This window comes from Callithrix jacchus, chromosome 7, assembly GCF_049354715.1.
Source record: "Callithrix jacchus isolate 240 chromosome 7, calJac240_pri, whole genome shotgun sequence".
Classification (NCBI taxonomy): Eukaryota; Metazoa; Chordata; class Mammalia; order Primates; family Cebidae; genus Callithrix; species Callithrix jacchus.
Window position 1 is genome coordinate 56,288,320 of NC_133508.1, and position 22,825 is coordinate 56,311,144.

Here is a 22,825-nt window from a genome sequence, read left to right on the forward strand (position 1 = left end):
AAATACAAAAATTAGCTTGGCATGGTAGTACATGCCTGTAATCCAAGCTACTTAGGAGGCTGAGGCAGGAGAATCACTTGAACCCAGGAGGCAAAGGTTGCAGTGAGCTGAGGCTAATGCACTCCAGCCTGGGTGACAGAAAAAGACTCTATCTCAAAAAAAAAAAAAATTATAATAATAATTAGCAGGGCATGGTGGTGTGTACCTATGGTTTGCAGTGGGCCATGTTTGCACCACTGTCCTCCAGCCTGGGCAACAGAGCAAGATGCCCCCAGGGAGGACAGCACCTGGATGCCATGCCCATGACCAGCAATTCTAGGTACAGAATGAGCCCTTCAAGGATGAACTTGATCAGCCTCAGGGCTGTCTCCCATCTGTATGCTGGGACATCTGCAGTCATATCCCCATCCTAGACCTGTCTCCTGTAATTCCACATTGTACATCCACAGCCTACCTGCTATTTCCACTTTGAGCTAATGGGCCTCTCAAGCTTAAATTGTTCCTTTGCCAGCCCCTCCCCGAGTCCTCCTCACCGTAATTAATAGTGGCTCAGGCCAGAAGCTCTCTGATACCCCTTCACGTCCCACCTCCTCTTCTTCCATCCCTACCCACCTGCAGAGGCCACTGGCTCTACCTTTAGAACTGACCTCAAATCTGACCACTTATCACCTCTTCAACTCTATCTAGTCTCTGGGCTTAAGGAGGCCAAAATATATTCTCTACCTAATTTCCATTTGAAGCTAGGAAAGGGACATGATTATAAAACTATTTTCTAATCTCTTAAAAGTCAGTATTAATTAAACTTTTACAATATATGACAAAGTCTGTGCCATTCAACATTTCACATGTGATACTTTCTTTAACCCCCCAATAACCCTGTGCTAACTTTTATTACCCTCAGCCTGGCCTTCAAGACTCTGCCAGACCTGCCCTGGCCATGCCTCCACCCTCATCTCTGTCCCCACCACCCGCCTGTCACTGCCTTCTCCACCTCTGGCCTTCTGCCAGCTCCATCCTAGCGAGCTCATCACGCAGGACCTCAGCACCCAGCAGGCTCTTCCTGACTTATGCGTGGCTGGACCTTTTCTTTTTTCTTTCTTTCTTTATCTTTTTGAGATGGAGTTTCACTCTTGTTGCCCAGGCTGGGGTGCAATGGCATGATCTTGGCTCATCGCAATCTCTGCCTCCCAGGTTCAAGTGATTCTCCTGCCTCAGTCTCCTGAGTAGCTGAGATTACAGGGGCCCACCACCACGCCCAGCTAATTTTGTATTTTTAGTAGAGACTGGGTTTCTCCATGTTGGTCAGGCTGGTCTCGAACCCCCAACCTCAGGTGATCTGCCCGCCTCAGCCTCCCAAAGTGATGGGATTATAGGTGTGAGCCACTGTGCCCAGCCATCCTCCAGTTCCCACTTCTGGGAGAGCCTTCCCTGCCTGCCCATCCTCGCCCTCCCTCCCGCAGTCCTCTATATTTCCTTCAGTAAGCATTCTGTATAGTAAACAAATATTTCCATTTTACAGATGAGAAAACTAAAAGACGAGTAACAATAAGTGTTTTGCACAGTCCCATTGACATAGGGAGCTATGCTGTTTAAAGCCCGCATTGGCTGACTCCTGATAATTTTTCCTGCTTCAACTTCCCAGAAGCCTTGCCCCCTCTCCAAAGAGAGCATTTGGGTAAAGCTTCAAGACAACTCTGGTTCTGTGGCCTCTAAATAAACCTAAAGCAGGCTGTGTTCCTCTACAGTTCTCCAAGGTAGTAACTACTGCAATTCATCAAGGAAACACTTGACTAGTTTAGGAATTCCCACTCTTTAAAAAATAGAGGTATAACTCTTACATGCCCTTAAAACCCAGTTCAGATGTTACTTCCTTCAGGAAGTCCTCCCGGAATTGACCATGGCCTCTTCTATGCTACCCTCCCACCCTGAACAGGCTTTGCACTGGCTGTATGAATCACATCACACGGTTATCCATTACTCAATGTGTCTCCTATGCTAGACCTGGTGTTCAGACATCCAGGGCAGGGACTAATATCAACTTAGTTATTTACAGTCTTGGGCGAGGTGATGGAAAGAGAGAAGACAGCTGTGTATCTGACAGAGCTGTGTTCATAGACCCGTTAACCACAGAGACCCTCTCTGCCATCACGACTCCCGTCATATATCCTGTACCTTGCCCTTCGCAGGACTGAATGCAACTGTAATAGAACAGTTGTTTTCGGGAACAACACCCATCTCCCATTAGACTGGAAGATCCATGAAGGCAAGGAGCCTTTTGTTCACTGCTCTATTAGACTGGAAGACCCATGAAGGCAGGGAGCCTTTTGTTCACTGCTCTATTAGACTGGAAGATCCATGAAGGCAGGGAGCCTTTTGTTCACTGCTCTATTAGACTGGAAGATCCATGAAGGCAGGGAGCCTTTTGTTCACTGCTCTATTAGACTGGAAGATCCATGAAGGCAGGGAGCCTTTTGTTCACTGATCTATTTCCCATGCTTGTGGGTGGCACTCCTCAAATGTGTGCTGCATGATCGGAGTAACAGATGGAGGGAAGAGAAGAATGGGGAGGATAAGAGAAGAAAAGAGAGGCGGGTAAGGGACAAAAGGACGGAAGGCTGGATGGGCTGTCAGCCTGCTCGAGTCCAAGGTCCCCGTGCTCTGTAGCAAGCACCCACGGCAGCCCGCAAATGGCTGCTGCGCCTGCTGTATCCCCGGGGCGTGAGCTCACCTATAGGAGTCCCCATCTCTGTTGTAGTCACACAAAAGGTAATCCTTTCCCACCACCTTGTCTCTGGCAATTTTCAGTGGCTGGTCAACAGAAGACAGGAGATCCTCACATAGACTGGGGACCTGGCAGAGAGAAAGGACAAGGTCGAAACAGAGGTTAAAACAGCATGCCAAACTCAGGTGGTAACATGCTGCAGCCGTGTTACGGTCAGAACCTTTAACATCTGGCCCTGGGTTCTGAGCCAAGATCACGGGCCTGTTCTTTTCTTTTCCATGTGTGTCTGACACCAACTGTGTCCCTCTATAAAGAAGCCCATTCTTGAATTACAGTGGAGCGTGATTTCTAATACAGTCTTCCTTCCAAAAACGGGTGTGCAGCTTTAATTACCTGGTCACCAGGGTGGCCTAGTAAATTTAAGTGTGTATGTGCTTAGTATTGGTCTCTGGTGGGAAAAGTACAAGCCGAAGTCCTGAGAAGAAGGTAAGCATTTCAAATACACAGGAATCTAAAGAACTCAGAGAAGAATAACTCGTCCGTGCCGGAGAACTCCCACAGGCTCCCATGCTGGGCGGAGTTTCCAGTACTTTCCAGGCCCCTAGCCAAGTGTTACCAGTTGGCTCGTAGAGTCAACTCTCTCTACTGCAAAGAGAGCTTCACCCCGGCTCCCACAGCACAGAACCCCACTGGGCTCACCCCTGTCTGGCCTGCCAGGGGGCCGCCTCACCGAGAAGGATGACCCCGTGGTCGGGGGCTGCCAGGACTTACACCCTGGGCCAGTGCTGCGACTCTGACACAAGGCTCTGCAAGTAACCAGGCCACGGGCCTCCTCCTCCCAACTCAAACATCGATTTCCACCAAAATGTCCCAGAAAGGGATGGCAGTACTTTCAGAAATGGATTCCTTCAGGCTTGAGTCATTTCCATGCTATATTTTCAATGTGCTGACTTATTTGTTTCATGGGCCTGGGTTTATGGGGGCCCCACTGTATCGTTTACCAGGCAAGCGCCTGCCAACTGCACCAATAACTCTTCCCAATGGAAAAGTTAAATTGCACGGCAAAGACACCAGCAGAGCGGCTCGGCAGAGAGGGTGACAGCCATGGTGGTTCCTGTGTTCTTCCAGAAGGCCCTTGCCACCGTCCAAGACACCGGGACAGGGAGCCCCACCACCACAGAGACTACCCAGCCTCCATGGGCTCCTCTGCTACCCCTCCAGAGTGCTTTAGAACTCAGCTTGGAAAGCAATATCCAGCACAACTGAAGAAAGGACTGTAACCCTGCCTCGTAACCCATAGAATTTCTGGCCGTGGTGAGACGATCTGTTTCTTGCACAGGGTACAGCACTCAAAGAGAGAGACATACACCACCAAGCTCTGTGTACAATGTGCTGGGCTTATAGGTGTGAGGCCTAGGGCTGGCCTGTACCTGTGCTTGTTTTCAGAATTCTTTTTCCAGGTGTATCTGCCCTTTCTAAACAAACGTAACAAAATGGGGGCTATTTTCCAAGTTGGTTTTGGTGATATATCATGCCCCTTACCATTTCCATGTGCGTGCCATGCACCACGAACTACGTTAGGCCCTTTACATAGAGCATGTCATTGACTTGAAAGCTCACACACATTCAGCAAAGTGGGTATGTAAAGCCCCATTTTACAGATTAGAGTTGAGGCCCGGAGTCACTGAGTTACCCAAGGGCCACACAAGAAGCAAGCAGTGGAGACAGAAAACAAAACCAGGGCCATATGAGTCCAAAGGCCCTACTCCTCCCACTCTAACTTTGGTTTAATGTCCAGCAAAGGGGAAGGACAGTGTATGCCAAAGGCACACTCTGGTGGCAAACAGCCCCCTCCTAGCCCCACCCCTGCTCAGGGGTGGCCACAGAGCCCTTCACCTGGAAGGAAGTCCTGGCTGAGAAAAGGAAGGTCTAACAGCTTCCACCCAAGGCAACTGGGACCTGGAAGAGGCCATGCCGTGCTGCCACTGCCAGTGAAGCACCCCTGGGCACCTATGTGCCTGCTGCCTCGCCTAACACATCATACCTGTCCCTAAGCATCTCCATTTATAATGCTGGGCTGTTGCCTTGGCTTGTCTGTTGGGCCTCAACTTTTGCCTGGAACCCATTCTCTCTGGCTGGAGTCCTGACACAATCAGCCCAGTTTATCCTGAATTATAGCAGAGACTGAGCAAATAGGGTCTGAAGTTGGACTTACTGACTCCACTGCGTACAAGCAGCCTTATGGCCTTGGGTCATAAGGAACCTCAGTAGGGAAGTCATTTTACTTCCCTACTGAGACTTTGTTTCTGTACCTGTAAGGTGGGGATAATAAAACCAACCCGTCTGGATATCCCATGTGATTTTAAGGACCCACATGAGGTAATGAATTCAGTGTTCAGGGCAGAGTCCGACACAGGGAAACGGTCGCATGTTATTGCCTGACATATTCAGGTTCCTCTCTCTTCCTTTAGACAAGATCATCTGTCACCTGTTACTCTCAGATGTCAACAGCAGCCTCGATCGTACCTCAGTTCACTGTGCTGCTTCAGACATGGGGTACAAATGTACCTGTGAGGATCCAGTGCCTCGACCCCACCTGGAGCCAGCTGCTTCCCTTCTCCCACCAGGCATGCTGCTTGCAGCTGAGTCCCCCCAACGTAGGAAAGCTCACAAGAAAATGGGGGTTGGCATAAAAGAGGCTTGATTCTACTCCTATCCAAGAGATTAACCTATGAATCAAAAGCATCTGCTAATTTCTTCCTAGCACTTAACACCAGGTGGAGTAATTTTTCATTGATCAGTTGTCTGTCTCCCTCACTAGAATGCAAGTTTTACTTGGGCAAAAACTTCGATCTTACTCACCGCAGGATTCTCAGTGCCTGTGGCAGTGCCTGACATACAGCAAATGCTTAATATATTTGGGAGGAAGGGACGGAAGGAGGGAGGAAAGGAGGAGTTTTACAACATGGAGCCTCCCAAACTCCAATCAACTTTATTTTCAAATTAATAAATTGACAGGTAGGAATCTTTAGCAAAAGCACTTGTCCAGAACTCAATTTGAATGGATGCTGACAAGTTTCATGTGTGGTTCCAACCAGGCACTCTCAGATACGAACCATGGTATGGTGAGAAAGCACTACACAGAGAGACCTGGGGCTGTCGTGAAAGCCCTGGCATTTTTATTAATATATGACCTCAATGAGCCACAGCAATGGTGGAAGGAACGAGAACTAAGAGACCTGAGAGTGGCTCTGCTGTGAGCTGGCCACAGAACCTTAGGCAAAGCCCAAGACTGTTCATTTGTCAAACATAGTCGATGAGTTGCAGGGACACAGACCACCCATGAAGATCTGTGCTCTGTGCCGGGACTTCTGACAGCCTGAATGCCAGGTACTAACCAACGCCAGAGAAACATACATTTAAACTGGAACTCAGAAACTAGCAGTGCCTGTCCTCCAGTGAAAAGCCTCTGGGACTTGATTTGGCCAGCTGACTCTCCACCCAAGCAGGCACAAACTTGCAAGTTGGGCCATAGTTCTGGCCACATTTACATCAGCCCTGCTTCTTCAGATCAAAGATAATGTGCTCTAGAATAATAACATTTTCGTTGCCATGGAGACGAGAAGTGTGGAATACATGGTGTGCCCACAGACTTGAACCACAGCAGCCACCCAAAGGCACATTAGTCATGACCTGGCACCACCACTGATCCCATCTCATACCCACACAGTCCCTCTACCTCTGCCTGAACGACCCTCTACCAACCAGAGGGTCCAATTCACCACTCCCTGAACATGCAAGCTTGCACAAGTATGCTTCCACTTAAACATCTTCCCTATTGAGGAAAATAGAGGACGGCCGGTTCAATCTGAATTTCAGACACACCATAAATAATATTTTAGTATGAATACTTCTTAAAGGTTACATTTTTTTTTTTTAATTGAGATGGAGTCTAGCTCTGTCACCCAGGCTGGAGTGCAATGGCACAATCTTGGCTTACTACAACCTCCGCCACCCATCTGGCCTACCATCCAGCTGCTGATCCTCTTACCTCAGCCTCCCCTGTAGCTGGGACTACAGGCACACCCAACTAATCTGTTTATTTTCAGTAGAGACAGAGTTTCATCAAGTTGGTCAGGCTGGTCTCGAACTCCTGACCTCAACTGATCCACCCATCTCGTGCTCCCAAGATGCTGGGATTACAGGTGTGAGCCACCGCGCCTGGCCAGGTCATGTATTTTTATTTGCTAAATCTGGTAGTCAATCCCCAGTGCTCTCTTAAATCTCACTGATCCTTCAGGGCCTGGCCCAAACTCTGACTTCTTTATCAAGATGTCAAATTCTTTAGAATTCCTGCAGTAACACAGATATCACCTGAATCCTAAATGCTTTGGGGATGGCTATTCTAACACTGCCAATGGCTGTCGCCTTACTCCTTCCTCACCACTTCTCACTTCTCATTGTGAACTAACTCCACACCTACAGAGGCCAAGACGGGCCCTTCAGCCTCAGCGCAGCATCACACCCGCCGCGGGAGGGATCAGTCATTGCATGTTGATTCCATGTAAGTGAATATTAATCCTATGGTCTGAGGTCATATTACAGAACCAGAATAAAGACAGTGTATCTCTGTAATCTAACCGGACCCTACACTCATTTGAACCCCCATCCCCACTCCCTAGTCGTGTCGCGTGCTTAGAGCAGTAGAAGAAATCACATTAAGTGACATGGACCATAGGTTTGTACAGAGATTTAAATGAAACAATAGGTCCACTTTGGGGTGTGTGTGGCACTGGCTCTGTCGCCTCCAAAGCCAGGGAGGGGCTCTGAGGAGGAGAAGCAGTGTTGACGTGCGGCAGCCAGATGGTTTCTGTCTAAACCACCCATCTGAACTGCTTAACAGCCTTGGAGGGAACGTTCAGATAACACCAAAGGTGTCAGACCAATCCAGGCTGTTGGGGGGATTTAGACGTAATTCCCAGTGACTTGGAATAATAAACACTGCACTGGCCAGGGCAGTGCCTGCCGCCTTTCTGGTGGGGAGTTCAGGGCTCCACCTGTTCCTCTGCAGCCACAGGAGTGTGCCCACCCCAGGGAGCAGGAGCTGCATGTCCTTCACCACTGATAGTTTCACTGGGCTCAGCGGTACCCAGGGGGCCACTGGAAAGATGGGTGGAGAGTGGGTAAAGTGAAGCAGGTCAGGGAGAAGAAAAGCCCCCAGAAAGCAGAAGGTAAAGGAGAGGATAGGATGCCCATAGCTCAGGTGACACCTGAATAATAATCCATAGAAGGACCAGGTAGTCATAACAGCCAAGGCCCTGTCCTGTGTGCCAGGCACTATGCCAGCAGCTCTCCCTGCCCTCCCCTGTGATCCTGAAAACCACTCTCCAGGTACACACGTGCTCCTGTCCTTACTTTAAAGAAGGGGAAACAGGGCCTTAGAGAAATAACTTGACGAGAGCCACACAGCTACAAGCCAGTGTCTGAGGAAGAACATGCAGATACAGCCCAGCCAGGTTCAAAAAGAAATGACAGACATTCTTGCTTTTGCCCAAACTGAACCCTTAAAAAAAAAAAAAATCATCCAACCCAACAGCTGATCACATGAAGAGATACAAATCAGAAGTTTCCGGCCACAAGTAAGGTTAGTGTTTGTGCCACCATATGGTTCTACTTTGCCTCTTCCTCTTCTCCATTAGTTATTAATGTTGAAAAAAATTGTTCAACCAGAAAAAGAAACTTGAGATGAACCCTTTAAAAAAGCACAAAAGCCAGACCAGCTCAGATCTATGGAGTCTAATCCATGGTGCCCTTGTCTTTAAGAAGTGCACCCTTGTACCTCGGTTAAAAAAAAAAATGGCCAAATGAACACATTCCATCTTTTGATCTGCCCGTTGGCGGAGAGCCCACCACCAGTGAGATAGCAATCAAAAACAGACTGCGCATTCGGGTGCACTCAGAGGAAACCACAACGCCAGGATGCTGAAGCTCCCCATGTCCAGTAGAGGGCTCTGTGACAATTCGTTCCTTTTATTTTTCCCGAGGCCCAAAACTTTCCTTTCTTAAAAAAAAATTTAGCCAACTGGTCATAGCTTATTTTCTCTCTCTTTAAAAAAAAAAAAAAAAAAAAAAAAAAGCATTTCTAGTGGCACACACAGCCTCAGAAACAGAATATACAGCGTGGCATTCTGTAAAAACACCAACCTCAAAACCAAACAGGTTCAAATCCTGGGTGGGCCATTTGTTAGCTGAGTGTACCCTTCCCAAGTCTCTGGAACTGGGGGTTACAACACCCACATCAAGGAGAAACTCATGCTGTTCCATAAATCCGGAGTGCCCACTCCAGGCCCATGTCGGGTGTAAGGGCCCTGCACGGGAAGAGATGGACATGGGCAGTCCCATTCTGACAGCAAGGTCCAGCCACAGAGGTGTCCTCAAGGGGCAAGGGGAGGCCGGGTGCGGTGGCTCACGCCTGTAATTCCAGCACTTTGGGAGGATGAGGCGGGTGGATCACTTGAGGTCAGGGGTTTGAGACCAGCCTGGCCAACATGGCAAAGCCCCATCTCTACTAAAAAAAAAAAATACAAAAATTAGCCTGATGTGGTGGTGCACAGCTGTAATCCCAGCTACTCAGGAGGCTGAGGCAGGAGAATTGCCTGAATCTGGGAGGTGGAGGTTGCAGTGAGCTGAGACTGTGCCATTGCCCTGTAGCTGTGTGACAGAGAGAGATTCTGTCTCAAGTAAAAAAAGGGGGAAAAAAAGAGGCAAGGGTGGGAAGCGAACCTGCAGGAGATGATGGAAGGGGAGCCTTGGGGGGGAGTAAGCGGTCGAGGAGGTGGCACAGAGATGACATGTGAATAATGACCAATGAGCCAGCCCTCCAAGACTGCAGGGGGAAATAATGGGCATTCCAAGCAGAGGGAAGAGCTGGCATGAGGCTGCTGCAGTGGCCACTGGGGCGAGTGCAAGAACAGAAAGGAGCAGAGCACAGCTGGAGTGAGACCCGGCGGCGAAGCAGCACCTCCTGGGCCACTCCAAGTGTGAGGGCAAACCCTGGCACACTGGTTTTCTTAAGAATGAAAAAAAAAGTCAGGTGCAGTGGCTCGCTTGAGCTCAGGAGTTCGAGACAGGCCTGGGTAACACAGCGAGACCCTGTCTCTACTAAAATAATAATAATAATAATAATAATAAAATAGCCAGGCATAGTGGTGCACACCTGTAGTTCCAACTACTAGGGAGGCTAAGGTGGGAGGATTGTTTGAACCTGGGAGGTTGAGGCTGCAGTGAGCCGTTTTTGCACCACAGTACTCCAGCCTAGGTGACAGAGCAAGAACCTGACTCAAGAAAAAAAGTGTTTACTTACGTATAATAGGTCAAAATTCAAACAGGTACCAGAGCAGACGCTGGGAAAAGCCTCCTGGTGAGGGCCTGCAGGCTGGCTTCCCTCACTTAGGGAGACGGCCTCAGGTCAGGACCCAGTCCTTCAGTGGGGCTCCCTTCACTGGTCTGTCCAGGTAGACATGTGGCCTCCACCAGCCTATGAGAGATGCAGGGACCCCCCCCCCCCACTACTCAGTGTGGAGAAAACACAAGCCTGCTCCCCAACTCCCCAAATACGGCTTCATTACCAGGACCTCAGTTTGTCATTAGGAACACTGAGCTCAGAAGCACTGCTTCATGCAGCTGAGGCTGAAGCTTCTCACTCCTGCCTAATGCCTCTCTGAGTGTGGCCACCCCGTGATGAGAAAGCACCTTCACAAGCGGCAGCCTTGCACTGGGCCTGAAAGTCACACCTAGGTGGCCAAGCTTGTTTTGGATGGGAAGCAGCTGTGTTATGGGAAACTCAGGCAAGTGGTACCCCCGAGTAACCAGAGAGGGGACCTCGGGGGCTCTTGCTCACCCCAGGAATCATCAGAACATATCCCCTTAGGATAAGTCACATGAGCTAGGGTATGGCACACTTACTCGGAGGCAGGATTGAAGGCACCCCAACCTGTGGATGAGGAAACCCAAACACAGGGAAGCTGCTAGCCCCAGCTGTCCAGCCAACATGGGATGGAAAGGAACTAGAATCTCAATTTGAGACTCTGACCCAGGTCTTCCAAAGACCAGGCCCAGTGGGGGGCTCAGGGGACAGAGGAGGAAAAGAGAATAGAATCAGGGGAATTACGGGACTGTGAGGACCAAAGCTGCTTCTCCCAAGTGCCCAGTCACGGCAGACCCAAGGTGCCCGGGGTTGCCTGGGAAGGGCTGTAGGGCCGGCCTCTCCTGCCGCCCACCACAGGACACAGATCCATCATGTGGCCTTTCCACTCAGGACCTCAGGGACCCCTGGACTGCGGGCAGGGGCTCAGTGACTACGGCCCAGCAGAGCCTCATAAGAAACGGGCCCCTCGCCTGCCAGGGCCACACACAAAGGGACTCTTCCAGGTCCAGCCTCTCTCCTCTTCAAACAGTCACTTGGCACTGAGGGTCATATTCTTTTTGTTGTTTTGTTTTTGAGACGGTGTCTTACTTTGTTGCCCAGGCTAGAGTGCAGTGGCAGATCTCAGCATACTGCAACCTCCGCCTCCCAGGTTCCAGCGAAGCTCTTGCTTTAGCTTCATAAGTAGCTGGGATTATACGTATGAGCCACCATGCCCAGCTAATTTTTATATTTTTAGTAGAGATGGGGTTTCACCATGTTGGCCAGGCTGGTCTGGAGCTCCTGACCTCAGATGATCTGTCCACCTTGGCCTCCCAAAGTGTTTGGATTACAGGCGTGAGCCACCGTGCCTGGTCAAGGGCTATATTAAGTACATGCACAGCCTGCTTTCTTCCTGTGAAGACCGTACATTGTAGGATGCACCAGTAATTATAACATCACTAAGTGTACACATTAAGTATAAAAAGCAATTTTCCAATTTTGGCAACATTAAAATGTGAGTGATGACAGAGCATGGTGGCTCACGCCTGTAATCCCAACTCTTTGGGAGGCCAAGGTGGGGGTGAATCACCCGAGGTCAGGAGTTCGAGTCCAACCTGGCCAACATGGTGAAACTGTATTTCTACTAAAAATACAAAAATTAGTTGGGCATTATGGCACATGCCTGTAATCTGGAAGCTGAGGCAGGAGAATCTCTTGAACCCGGGAGGCAGAGGTTGCAGTGAGCCAAGACGGTACCATTGCACTCCAGCCTGGGCGACAGAGTCAGACTCTGTCTCACAAAGAAAAAAAAGGGTGAGTGAGCCACGCACCACAGATTTGAGATAATGATACACGTGGCACATCCGGCGGAGTAACACAGATGTTTCCAGCATAAGATTTTTTTGACTTTGCAATGGTACAAAAGTGATACATATTCAGTAAAAGCTGTAGTTTAAATTTTGCTTTTTTTCCTAGGCTAGTGATGCATGGTCTGAACCTCCTTCGTGATGCAGGGAGGCAGCAGCTCCCACAGCTCCCCGCCAGCCCCGTGATCACAAGGGTAGGCAATGACACTCTATAGCCACTGCAGGCCAGGTGCTTTCACCCCACTGTAGGCATGTTCTAAGTATGTTTAAGGTCAGCCAGACTAAGCCATGATGCTTGGCAGGTTAAGGGTATTAAAAGCATTTTCTACTTCCAATGGGTTTTTCGGCATGCAACCCCTCCAAAGGTCCATCTGCACCCACTCAAACGAGGCACACAACTCAAGGCGGGTGTTGTGGTTTGTTACCCAGGGTTTAATGCAACTGAGGCTAGCCACGAGGGCCAACATTAGGAAATCATTTTTGACCAACAAATGATTTGTGCTACTTAGAAATGAGTCTTTCGCAGGCCATTAAGAACAGAGAGCTTTTTCAGGAGCCGGTAAGTCCCCTCCCTCCCTTTCTTTTCTCAGGCAGGTGCCCTGACCATCCAGATATACATAATCAACAAAAGCAGGCCTCCTGGGCTAGCGTTCAGCCATTCATACTCCAGACCCTAAAGCTTTGCCCTCTGGAAGCTCACAGCCTGGAAGAGACCACAACACTTTCCTAAAGAAAGGGTCAGGAAGGAGCAGAACAAAGACGACAAATAGAAAGGAGAAATAAAAATCACTACATCTGGGTCAAGCACAGGCACACACAAGGCCCCTGTTGTCCACACATAATCTTAAGCTTCCCTGAAGGGATGAACCGGGCCCTCAGAGCCTAATTAAATTACTCGTTTCCTGGCTAGGCCCACAACCCATCACCTTAGAGAGAAGCCAGGGTCTCTCTAAGTTCCCTGGCTGCTTTTAATTAAGGACTGGTCCCTGAGAGATGAAGCACAATACACAAGCACCTTTGAGTCTCCAGAGTCATCTGGGACTCAATGCTGGGAACTGCCTGCAGCTGCCCAGCTGGCAGATACTACCCATAGCCAGGGGAAGGAGCACAGGGAGGCTCCCCTGACTGAGCCCTGCCCCTCACCCCTGCTCTCCACACAGCAATTCTGCATGTCTATGCAGACCACCTTCCTCCCCACGCTCCACCTAAGTCATCCTTCAGGGTCTGATTCAGCCACGCCTGCCTCTTTCACAGTAACCTCCCACAGCCACCTTGGCAGAGGCCGTTGCCCTACCTATGCTCCTGCACCCTGCGCAGAGTGCAGTCCTGAGCCTCACAGGTTTGTGATATGTATGTCTCTTCCCCAGGGCAGGCATGAGCTGTCTGGACTATCATGCGTGGCTTAATGCTGGCAGGACTTCCGAAGCGTTGGTGGGATGGTGTGGGATGATGGAAAACTAGGGCCTCTCAGGTCAGGTCCTGATCTTTTGAAGCCCAAGCCTGCCTTGGTAGGAAGCAAGTTCTCAGTGCTCTTCAGTGGGTGGGAGAGAGACCCTCAATGTGGAGGGCATTTCGTCCTCATGACCACCAGCCCTGAGTCGGATGAAGTGGTGTACCCACGGGGCACGGGCTTCTGCTTCTGTGGGGCTGCTGCTGCCCCCTGGGCCCTACACCTGCTCCTCCTAAAGCCAGGCCTGCAGCCTTTTCAGCATGAAGGCAAGCATGAAGTAGCTGCTGTTGTCTTCCGGGACGGTCCTCAGTCCTCAGTCCTCAGTCTGGCTTTCTCAGTTCACATTTTTATTAAGGATTGTTGGCTGGGCACAGTGGCTCATGCCTGTAATCCCAGCACTCTGGGAGGCTGAGGCAGGCAGATCACCTGAGGTCAGGAGTTTGAGACCACACTGACAAACATGGTGAAACTCCATCACTACTAAAAATCAAAAAAAATTTAGCCAAGCATCATGGCGAGCACCTGTAATTCCAGCTACTCAGGAGGCTGAAAGAGGAGAATTGCTTGAACCTGGGGCGTGGGATGGGAGTGCAGTGAGCTATCACACCACTGTACTACAGCCTGGGCGACAGAGTGAGACCCTGTCTTAAAATATTTTTTTAAGGATTACTGTATTCGCTTGTATTCTTCTGTCACCTGAAATCTTTTTGGGAAAAGACCAGGTAAAAATACACAAACATATCTCACATATAAGTTGGTTTTTTACAGCTGAGCTCAGTGGCTCACTCCTGTAATCCCAGCACTTTGGGAGGCCGAGGTGTGCAGATTGCCTGAGCTCAGGAGTTTGTGGCCAGCCTGGGTAACACTATGAAACCCCATTTTTACTAAAATACAAAAAATTAGCTGGGCATGGCAGTGTGCACCTATAGTCCCAGCTATTCAGAAGGCTGAGGCAGGAGAATTGCTTGAACTTGGGAGGCGGCGATTGCAGTGAGCCGAGATTGCGCCACTGCACTCCAGCCTAGGCAACAGAGTGAGACTCTATCTCAAAAAAAAAAAAAAAAAAAAAAAAAAAGATGGTTTTTCTCCAAAGACATTGTAATTTCACAGAGGGTCTCCATCAGCTGTGTCTAAATGAAAAGATATAGAGTGAAACCAAGTTTTTGTTCTCATCAACATTTTAATGAAACATTATTCAAGGGCCTCATATGTAGCTCATAATTTCCAACAATCTATGGATGACGTTAAGTGAGGACTTACTGAACTATCGAAGTTTATGACTGGAATAACAGCAAAGATATTTAAGTCTTACCATGAGTGACGCTTGTGACACACATCCTTACAGCAACCCTGTAGGAGGCAGGAGTGGTGTTATCCCACATTACTGTTTACAGATGAAAAAAAGAGGCACAGGTAGATTAAACACTTGACTACGTTCACACAGCAGGTAATTCAATGAAAGCCATGCAATCCCACCCTGAGGCCATGTGGACGCTAGGATCATGCCTGGTGAGTAACCTAGGGGGCAAAACAGTTCAGCTGAAGGGTCACCAGCTGAATGGTGGCAGAGAGAAGTACTTGGCAAGGCTGGGCTTTCACACAATGAGGTCAGTGTGAATGGAACCTCTCATACAAACCTCCTAGGGTAGAGCATCAAGGCCTAATTGCAGGCAGGGTAATGGGAAATCCATCCATTTAGTCATCACTGGATACTCAGGGTTAGGCCTGCACCTCAGGCTTTATAAACCACGTGTGTGCCAAATGTCCACGTCTAAACCTAGAGTTTAGGATGAAAACTATGAATGGGCTACCATGGAAGTTACAAAATAAGAATGCAGGAGGAAAACCTGAGGGCATGTACCACCTGAATGCGAGCGGAGCCAGATGGGGCAGCGCAGGAAAGGCTGTTCTTTGCCGTTGATCTGGGGGGGTCATGATCGCTCAGGAGGACAGACTAACAGCATCGGGGGCCAGTGGGTTGATATTCATCTGCACGCTGACACTGTGGGGGATGCCAGGAAAATCTCACATGTTCTGTTTGGCAGAAACGAGACACCCGAGGCAGAATGTGACAAGGAGGAGTCATGTGGCCAGGCCACCATGGGCAGCAGCACTGCAGGGGACACTCTGGATTCTGAAAGCCTGTGAAACACCCTCAAGTCCAAGAGGATCTGACCCAACTCCAAGACGAGGAACTCTGCAACCTCCAGAGCCCACACATGGAGGTGGGCCACAGCCATCCTGCCACACCTGCTTGGTCCCCCCGACGATGCTGAGCCCTGTACTCCTCGCCCCAAAGGTCCTGACAGCCCCCCGGGGGGCAAATGGCCTTGTGAAGCCACAGCAGAGGCTGAGCAGCTCAGAGCATGGAGCCACTGAGTCACAGGGAAGAGGTCTGGCTCCCTCCAAGATTCCCCCAAAACCCTCACAACCACAAGCTTCTCAACCCAATGACCTACCAAGATTCCAGTAATACTTCTGCTTCCCTTCAAGTGGGAGTGTTTGTGCCATATTTGTGTGTCTGATTGCGGAGGGGGCGGGTGCTGAGGTAAACCCAATAAGTCAGGTGGCTGCCCCATTCTCAGCACAAAAGTCATCCAGGCTGTCTGGCCACAATGTTTCACACCGGATTCCTTCCACTGGATGGATGTCTCATCAAGTTTGGCTATAATTTTACTGAGTCATCCATAGAAGTGACTGCGCAGGGGGACTGGAGGGAACATCTCCAGGGGGCCACATCTGAGCTGAGTTATGGGAAGTGAGGCAGGGCATGGCAGTCAGGGCAGGTCGCAAAGGAGTCCAAGGACTAAGGTGCAAGAAGGAGCATCTGTCAGTCAAAGGCAGGCAGCATGGGATGCCGAATGCTGATGGCTGCATAACTTTTTTTTTTTTTTGAGACAGAGTCTCACTTTGTCACCCAGGCTGGAGTGCAATAGAATGATCTCGGCTCACTGCAACCTCCGCCTCACAGTTTCAAGTGGTTCTCCTGCCTCAGCCTCCTGAGTAGCTGGCACTACAGGCATCCACCACCATACCTGGCTAATTTTTATATTTTTTAGTATAGAGAGAGTCTCACCATGTTGGTAAGGCTAATCTTGAACTCCTGGCCTCCAGTGATCTGCCAGCCTTGGCCTCCCAAAGTGCTGGGATTACAGGCATGAGCCACCGTGCCCAGCCAGCTGCACAACTCTTGAGTATGCTAAAAACACTGGATCATACACTTTAAAAGTGTAGATGTTATGTTATATGAATTCTGTCTCCAGAAAGATGTTGTTTAAGAATAAAAGGTGAATCAAGAGAGGATATTTTAGGCAGAGAGAACCATATGGATCCAAGACCTCACAGGTAGACATCCACCGATCCAACAGTTTCAGAATACAAGTACGTCATGTGACCCAGGGTTAGGTTAGTAAAACGTGTCCCCAGGTGTCAGGAACCATGAGCAGTATTGTCTTTCTCCTCACTCTCAGCTGTAGCTGACGATTCACTCTGACTACACAGAGCTTTTCCACATCAAAATAAACCAAGGTAATGCAGAGACTGGCACTGGCCAGGATGTCAGAGCTGCTTCTGCCATGAAAAGGTGCTACAAAGGCATGCCCCAGCTCCCTGGTCTCTACAACGGGCAGTTCTCTGACAGAAGAGCACCTTGAGGGCTGTGAGTACAGAGGGAGGAGCTCAGGGTGACAGGGGTGGGAGAGGAAGTCTGGGCCCACCACCAAGATTTTGCTTGAAAAAAGGGCCATACCAATTTCGAAATGTTTGAAAACCTCTAGATGAGATAATCAGTAAGGTTCATTTTAGTGTTGACATCCTACAAAGTTTCATAGTTCAAGACTGAACAGTTAATCAAAAGTTTGTGACATTCTTCCTAAAACAAACCTTTACTGAGCAAGGTACTCTGCGGCTCACACCAACTATGGCCTGCCCAGCCCTCCGGCTCACAGCCTTAGGACACAGACGCAAGCAGCTGAGTCAATTATTCACTAGAAGGGGAAGAAGGAAAAAGTTTGTGACTCCATAAGCTTCTCCCTTGAATGCCATATTCAAATTTAAAACCCTTAGGGAATTTCTGTATTTGTATATAGAATCCAAATTCCCTCTTTTCTCTTCCAGGAGAGAATTCCAGCCCACACCTGCCTGCCTCCTAGTCCCCCAACACCATCTTGCTTACTAAGGGAACCCAGTTTTTCCCACTACCCATGGCGTAGCTCTTCATCAATTTCACTGTGCCCTTCACGGACCTGGCACATGGTCACTGGCAGTTAGGACGTATCAACCATTAAAAGGGGTGGCGATGGAGAGGAGAAAACCCAGGCTCCTGCCAGGCTCCAACTACAAAACCTTGCGGGGCACGCAGGCTCCTCTGGGCTTCCCGGCCCACATTCCTGGCCTATTTCAAACATCAGGGAAGCAGACTGAGCGTGCCGTGCTCTCCTCAAGTATTTTTAACCTGTTTCCAAAAGCAGACAAGTTCTAAGGGGGGCAACCCAGGAATTCCTCATCCAGGACCAGTGCCTGCCAACCGTGAGACGCTGGCTTTCTAACAGCTCTGGGGAGGAAGTGTTGTCTGCCTTTTCTGGTAGGTGGGGAAGTGGGATCTCTCTCTCCAATTCACTTTTATGTCTCCTATTCTCATCAACCAGAGGGTAGGATCTAACTTAGAGATAGTCTTCAGACCCTCCTCAACAGGAGCTCTCAAATGCTGTTCTCAGGCTTCCAACAACAACAGGAGTCCATAAAGCTCCCCAAATGAAGGAGCTGGATAGAACTCATAGGAAGAAAATCCTATGAGGGCAAGGCCAAGGAAGGGGCCTGCGTACACTTCACATGAATGATGCCTCTCAGCTCTAGGTGACAAGAACCATCTTCTTCACCGCTGGAGAGCTCAGCCTCCTAACACTTTGCCCTGATCCTGACCTATTTCAGATTCCTCGCTAACCTGCTTCTCTCACCTTGTAGCACTGCTACACATTAAACAGGAGGGAAAAGCTCTTTGTTCATTTTCCTTAGAATGGAACCAAAATGATACTCCAGTAACTTCATCTAAAAGCTCAAGTGGCAGCTAACAGCACAGATGCCAGGGGCATCCCCTGCCAGCTTCCAATGCCATGGCGAGAGACACTCATCATGGTTTAAAAAAAGACCAGAGGACATTTTCACAAGCAATTCTTAAGAGCCTTAAATTTCCTACACATAGGCAGGGGGAAAAAAACCAAAAAGCTTCTCCCAAACAAAAGTGAGGGCTTTGGAGGAGACTTGCTGAGTGGGCAAACATTTTGGAAAGATGGAATTTTAAACACAAACACAAAAGGGCAGAGATTTGTAGCAGAAGAGCTATGCACACAGCCAGGAGGCCTTTAATTAGGGAAAGCTTTGCAAAGCCCAGGAAGCATCTGCAAATCTCCCCTTGGTCTCCGGAATGGAAAGAATGTGGAAACCAATGGGTGACCAACGAGTTTGAATTCTGCCTGGTGCTCTTGCTGGAAACGAAGCAAGCCGTCCTGTCTTTTGTCACCTTTTCTGCAGCCTCAGGTGAGCCCTTTAAAAACGTGAAAGAGGAAGGACCACCCAGCCTGGGAGAAGCCAGGCTGGATTCTCTCCTTCCTAGGGTGCCTCCTGCAGATGGCACACAGGAAATCTCTTCTGGTGTTTCAAGGCAGAAACGGAATTTGGGGGGCGGGGGGCGGGACTAAACAACACACTTAGAGCTAAGTGCCATATTGTCTGTTTCCATTTTTACAAGTTCAGGCATTTTTACAGTTATTTCCAATGAGACTGAAATGGCCTGCATATAGGCAGACGACCTGTAATAACATTAAAAAAAAAAATGATCTCCCTGCTCCACCCAGAGGGGACATCTGCCTATTTGACTTCCAAGTGGTGGGAGCAGTGGTTTTCCCCAAACAGCTGATACCTTTTCAATTCTTTGCTTTCTGAATCATGAAGTTCACTGGAGTTTGGAGCACAGACTCTTTAAACCAGCAATTTAACTCTACTTTTGAGGATACCCTGTGTCCCCAGCAGTTACGAGAAGGGTTACCAAATCTCAACTCATAAGGGTTAAAAGACCGGGAACAAAGACCCGGACCCTCCACCCTTCTCCTCTGCCAAAATCTATGAGTTCAGGAAGATGGCAAATCAGGAGTTTATTTTAGGTTCCTTCAAGAGCAGCAGCTGTTCACACCAGGGCTGTGAAGGAGTCAACAGGAACTGAGAGAACACCTGAAATGGTCTGATTCAGAAAGCCCCAGCTCCCTGTGAGATCAGACAAGGAGGGTGGCACTGGCAGCTGGATAAAGAACTGTCTCAATGGAGGCAGCAAGGCCATTGCCTCCCAGGAAAGGACTGATGTGGGCTCTTCTAGAGTCAGGCAGGCTCTGGGATAAACAGGCTTACGAGGGCACATTTCTCAGTAATGATCTGAAAACTTCAGGAAACCCGGTGATCTCTGTCCCTTACCCATCTAAGAAAGTCTGAGTGGGAACTAACAGCTGATCCTCAGCAAAACCAGAGTATGTGCCCATCACCTGCTTTCTGGCAAGGGATCCATGTGGCCTGAATCAAAACTCAAAGCTCACTAGACAGGCTCTAATCTGAGCAGAAACCCACCTGCTCCTGTTCAATCCCTGATCAAGTAGCTCCTTCCCACCACCTGCCAGCTGTGTCTCAGGCTCTGCCCACTCCAAGTTTTCCCTGGGACTCACTTGCCAAGAGTGAGCAGTAGTGTCCTCCATGGTACTCTGCAGTGCCCAAGTTCCTCACATCAGAAGGCTGCATTCTGGCTGAGCATGGTGGCTCACATTTATAATCCTAGCACTTGTTGGGAGGCTGAGGTGGGTGGATCACCTGAAGTCAGGAGTTCGAGATCAATCTGGTCAACATGGTGAAACCCTGCCTCTACTAAAAATACAAAAAATTAGCCGGGGCATGGTGGCAGGCACCTGTAATCCCAGCTACTTAGGAGGCTGAGACAGAAGAATCGCTTGAACCAGGGTGGCAGATGTTGCAGTAAACCGAGATTGCATCACTGCACTGCAGCCTGGGCAACAATAGCAAAACTCCATCTTCACACCAAAAAAAGAAGCCTTGCATTCTATTCAACTGGGTATCTGTTTCCCCTCATGACTATAAGTTTTTTTTTTTTTTTTTGAGACGGAGTTTCGCTCTTGTTACCAAGGCTGGAGTGCAATGGTGCGATCTCGGCTCACTGCAACCTCCGCCTCCTGGGTTCAGACAATTCTCCAGCCTCAGCCTCCTGAGCTGGGATTATAGGCACGTGCCACCATGCCCGGCTAATTTTTTATATTTTTAGTAGAGACGGGGTTTCACCATGTTGACCAGGATGGTCTCCATCTCTTGACCTCGTGATCCACCTGCCTCGGCCTCCCAAAGTGCTGGGATTACAGGCTTGAGCCACCACGCCCGGCCGACTATAAGCTCTTTAAAGACACAGCTATGCTCTTGTCACTCTGACTGCAGTAGTTCAGCTTAGGCAGGGCCTTTCATTTATGGGGACTCAAGTAGGCGTGCAATCACTGAATGCCCGCTTCAGGCTTGACAGAGGGGATACAAAGGTGAACAAAAGACAAGATCCATGCCCTCTAAAAGCCAAAAGGTCCTAACAGACAGGAGAAGCAAGGGGCATGCTGGGGGGTAGCGGGGAGTGAGAGCAGTGAGGGCCCAGCAGAGGTGTGAGGATGAGCAGTTAGTGGGAGCAGAGTTGGTGTGGACATGTGTCCCCGTAAAGGAAATGGCAGGCACAAAGATGCAACAAGACAGGGCACAGGCCTGGAAGCATGCAAGACAAGGAGGCAGGAGGAAGGGACAGGGCCAGATCCAGAGCTCTTCAACCCAGATGTGTTCTCTGGGCTCAATCCTGACAATGTGGAGTCATAAAGGGACATTATCCAAAGTGCATTTTGTCAAGACTACTCTGTGTGCAGAGCAGGTTGGGGAGGGCGGGGGATGACAGGCAGGAAGGCCTGATACAGGCTATTAATGATACTCCAGTGATGCAGGGAGGAGCAGTGGCAATAGACGTTCATTAAATTGCTCTAAAATTAGGATTGGGACATACCTTCACATAACGGGCTGGATAAGGCGGATGGCACTCTATAAAAAAGTGACCACTTTGGGCAGGTGGAACCATGTCTCCACTGGCTTCCAGCAGCCCGAGCTGCACCCAGTGCCCCTCCTACCTGCCTCCCTCCTGGACTCTAGTCGCAGCTCCTCCCTCATGTATGCCCTGCTTAACGCCTGCAGTGTGAAGACTCAATAGGTGAAGTACAAGAGGTAACAGCAGTAGGCCTGACATGGTAGCATCACTTGAGGCCAGGAGTTTGAGACCAGCCTGGTCAACATGGTGAAACTTCATCTTTACTAAAAATACAAAATTTAGCTGGCTGTGATGGTGTGTGCCTGTAGTCCCAGCCACTCGGGAGGCTAAAGCAGGAGAATCACTTGAACTGGATTGGTGGAGGCTGCAGTGAGCCAAGATCACACCACTGTACTCCAACCTGGGTGACAGAGTGAGACTGCATCTCAAAAATATAAATAGATAGATAGATAGATAGATAGACAGACAGACAGACAGGTAGGTAGGTAGGTAAGTCTGGGCACAGTGGCTCACGCCTGTAATCCCAGCACTTTGGGAGGCCGAATGAAGCAGATCAATTGAGGTCAGAGTTTGAGACCAGCCTGGCCAAAATGGTGAAACCCCATCTCTACTAAAAATATAAAAATTAGCCAGGCATGGTGGTACAGGCCAGTAGTTCCAGCTACTCTGGAAGCTGAGGCAGGAAAATCATTTGAATTTGGGAGGTGGAGGCTGCAGTGAGCTGAGATCGTGACACTGCACTCCAGCCTGGGTGACAGAGCAAAACTCTGTCCTTCCCCCCCGCAAAAAAAAAAGTTTATAGCAGTAATGCCCACTTGTGAGATCTGAGCTCATCTCACAGTCCCTCTCCTGGAAGAAGACACGACCTTTTAGAGCTGGATCAAGCAGCATTCACCCATCTGGCTGGCCAAACAGAAAAACACAGGCTGCTTTTGACAAAGGGCATGCACTCTCCTCCCTAACAGGACAGCTCAGCGATCACGGGAAAGCAATGGATTCGAGCCACTCCTGTCATGGGATTCCACCACCTTCCTCGGGTGATTTGCACCCAGCATTTTTGCTACACGACTTCCTTTAATAATCACAACTGTCCTCTTTGAGAATGAGGCAAATCCAGAATTCTCTCCATTCCACAAATGAGGAAACTGAGGCTTGGCGTCTAGGTAGCTTACTCAGGGTCACCTAGATATTCAGGGTGTATGCAGCCAGCCCCAACTAACTCATGACTCTGTGACCTTAAAGACTCTGTCCGTATACTGTC

General features: G+C 49.3%; 1 protein-coding gene and 2 pseudogenes across 4 annotated transcripts in view; 1 reads left to right on the top strand and 2 right to left on the bottom strand.

Moving 5' to 3' along the window:
• The window catches only part of CAPZB (capping actin protein of muscle Z-line subunit beta), a 149,882-nt gene that overhangs the window by 44,972 nt on the left and 82,085 nt on the right, over window positions 1-22,825 (bottom strand). For all 4 annotated transcript variants that reach the window (XM_002750368.6, XM_003733354.6, XM_035307977.3 and 1 more), the window contains exon 3: window positions 2,729-2,850. In XM_002750368.6, the coding sequence (XP_002750414.1) occupies window positions 2,729-2,850 (122 nt within the window). The remainder of the gene's footprint in view (window positions 1-2,728; window positions 2,851-22,825) is intronic.
• LOC144576943 (uncharacterized) lies at window positions 8,867-9,792 on the bottom strand (annotated as a pseudogene).
• On the top strand, window positions 13,576-17,992 carry LOC144577117 (uncharacterized; annotated as a pseudogene).